Source organism: Mya arenaria, chromosome 17 (genome assembly GCF_026914265.1).
Source record: "Mya arenaria isolate MELC-2E11 chromosome 17, ASM2691426v1".
NCBI classification, from domain to species: Eukaryota; Metazoa; Mollusca; class Bivalvia; order Myida; family Myidae; genus Mya; species Mya arenaria.
The window spans coordinates 1,894,307-1,897,500 of record NC_069138.1 but is presented as its reverse complement, the minus strand read 5'-3'; the positions used below and the strand labels follow the sequence as shown (position 1 = coordinate 1,897,500).

Here is a 3,194-nt window from a genome sequence, read left to right as displayed (position 1 = left end):
ATCTATTATAAATTATGAATCATTGGGATGGAAATATGTTTTAGTTCACTCTCACAGGGAGAAGCTTACACGTCTGGCCATCGGGTAGGCATATTTATATTGCGATAAATGATATATAAACTTACTTACCAGGTCAAAATATCCCAAAACACGAAAATACTTTCACAAACTGCAACTTTGTTCCGCTTCTAAGATTTTCCTCACTTAAATTTCCGCAAACATAAATTACGTTTGACCACCTGTGAACTTCAACCTCAGATAAGATCGCAGTTTATAACATGTATGGTCGACAATTGGTCGAAAGACGTCAACGCATGGTACCATGTTGCCTGAAGATCCCTTTCCTAGCGCTCGGCATTTACAGGGTAGAACTTGGATAACGGTGGAATCAGTACTGGATCAAGCCAAGAAAGTTGTATCGCGTGTATCGGTGCGTTACACCAAACACGTTTAAGAACTAAAAGGTCTCTTCGCAAAGAGCTAGGGTATGGCACCATGTTGATTCAAGTGTTCATGTATTGATTTGACTGCGAATCACACGGGGGTCACAAGCCATAATGCAGCCAATAGGGGCGATTCGACCTTGATAACTCCACATAAAAATAAGAAATATTTTGCAATAATCATGCATGACTTTCCTTAAAGGGTAGCTCTGTGATTGTAAGGGGTGGGGTACAAACCGCCAAGGATATAAAAATATCACTATTTTGTTTTCCGGCAATACGTGTTTGAGAATATATGTGCATTACAATGATTCAATAATTCATTGAAAACTACAGGGACCAGCCCAGTAGTAGATAGTAGAAAATTTATAGATTAAAACTGACAAAGTCGTTAACAATGTTAACAATTTATTTAAAGATTAAATACAGGCAAATCATACATGTATTTTTTATTTTAATCTATCAATTTTATGTTTTGATGCAAATGTTGTTAGCAGTGAACGTTTGTCTACCTTAAAGGGACTGTACACAAGATTGGCACCAAAAACGTTTTTTTTCTGTAACGAATCCCAGGACAATTATTTAATAGAATGTGTAACGCTTTGATATCATAATTGTAAAAAAAGTACCCCCCAAAAAAAAAATTGTCGGAGACCGGGGATGAACCCGTGTCGCTAAAATTGCAGTGCAGCGTCGTATCCACTGAGCTACGACGGCTTACTCTAATCAGGTGACATAATTAAGCTATACCCCATAACACGGTAATATCACGTGATAACATCCACTAGCCAATAACGCATAATGAATGAATTATACTAGGTAGACAAACCCAGTTATCTTTTTTAATGGAAAAATACGAAGTAACTGGTAAACTTAAATAGATTGTAATTAAGTTGGAACTTCAGTTAGTAAGTTTCAATCCATTGTACACATTAATATCAAGTTTATGACAGTTTTCGACATTTTTTTTTCTTGCAAATTGATAATCTGGTGCACAGTTGCTTTAAAATGTGTTCCGCAGTCATATTTTCCTTTAGGAGAACGTGTGTTCTGATTGCTAACAAAAATGAACACGCAATAGACTTAAACACTTACCAGAGTTTACAAGTTTACCGATAAATAATACTATAGTTTTGTAAATTTAACTTGTTAAAATAATGCCCCGAAGCAAACCATTATTCTTTATGTGTTCACACAGTTGACGGCCGCTGGACTTTATGGAGTTTTTGGACCCAGTGCTCGGTTACCTGCGGAACAGGAATTCAGACGCGTCATCGAGCATGTGCAAACCCTTCCCCGACCTTTGGCGGGCAGAATTGTAAAGGGACTAATCACCAGACGACATCTTGCACAGAACCCATTTGCAGAAGTAGGTAGAAAAAAATGTAGTAGGTACTAGTAAAATCATTTAACCCAAAGTGGATTCCTATTTGGCCTACCATGCCTAAGAAGTAACGGCAACATGCATTTTATGAAGACAAAGAAACAAACTGTGTAATATGTCATTTAGATAGATAAAATAGATTTTCAAATTCAATTAAAAAAGGAACAATTTCAAAACACTCGTGAACAGGTAAAAATATTAGGCTTCATAAATATTTGTGTTTTTTATTCAATTAAAAGCTACGTGGCAACAAATTCCCCTGTTAAAAATGTGCTAAAATATATTTTTTATCTGTACAGAAATCATGTTTTTGTTTGTTTTGATCATTCAAGTCAAATGAGTTAAGCATATTAATTCACTAAAATAATGAAAACAATATCTGGCATCAAACTATATTGTGCCCATTTAAGGAAAAAAAATGTTTCACGTTTTTAGACCCACCACATTCCATCCTCCCCCGACTTAGTCTTTATTATATCCCTCGGACGATTTTGTACTGACTTTCATTTTTTCTCCTTTTTGGAACATCTTTTCGATATTTTATTGCTTCCTTAAGACTCCTTACTATTGTTTTTACAGAGCGCTCCAGTTAACGTCAATGCAGGCAAAACGAAGCCGGCGTTAAGTAAGAACATGGTATCCGGACCAACCTACATACTTGTTATGTTTGCTTCTTTTTAGTATATAAAACGATAATTGTTCAAGTACAGTTTCTCACCGTAAAAAAAACCCTGTTTTTACATGCTTGCCTCCTGTGGTATGTCTGTCTGTCTGTCTGTCTGACATGCTGATTGTCAGGCTGTCTGCGAAGTTGTGATAGGGCGTGGCTCAGTGTTTGTCAATTTGCTCTACAATGGCATTTGATGAATAGCGGCAATTTTTTCAATGGTGGCCTTTGATAAACAGGAGCAATTTGCTTAACGTAGGCCTTTGCAAAACAAGGGCAATTTGCTTAACTGTGACATTCAAATGTTCAGAATTTGACCCAACACATTTTTTGCCGCCAAATGTCGGTGACAGGTTTGACCATGCGCGATGGCGTGCCCAAATTCCGATAATACAAGACACTGAGCATTGGGACTAATAACTCCACAAAGTCCAGTTTCTGTCAACTGTTCATAAACAGTGGAATAAATGAGTTGGTATATCTTTCAGCCTCTCTTCCAGGGGTCTTGAATTTAACCCCCACCGGGGAAATGATATCATGGCCTCTAAAAGCACATGTCCTAGCAAACTATATTGCAATTTCGTTATTTGACTCAATACAATCATAAGTGGGGACTGAAATAAGCATGAGCGGTATTTGTATCAGCAAGTGACTTAGTGTTCAAGCAATGTCCATAGTGTAATGATTGTATTCGAAGCAC

General features: G+C 37.0%; 1 protein-coding gene across 1 annotated transcript in view; it reads left to right on the top strand.

The window, feature by feature from the left end:
* Window positions 1-2,480, top strand: part of LOC128223746 (thrombospondin-2-like) — a gene marked incomplete at its 5' end in the record, with an annotated part of 6,941 nt that extends 4,461 nt beyond the window's left edge. Inside the window, 2 exons of the mRNA XM_052933112.1 lie at window positions 1,642-1,812; window positions 2,407-2,480. Coding sequence (XP_052789072.1) covers window positions 1,642-1,812; window positions 2,407-2,420 — 185 coding nt within the window. The remainder of the gene's footprint in view (window positions 1-1,641; window positions 1,813-2,406) is intronic.
* Window positions 2,481-3,194: the final 714 nt, after the last annotated feature.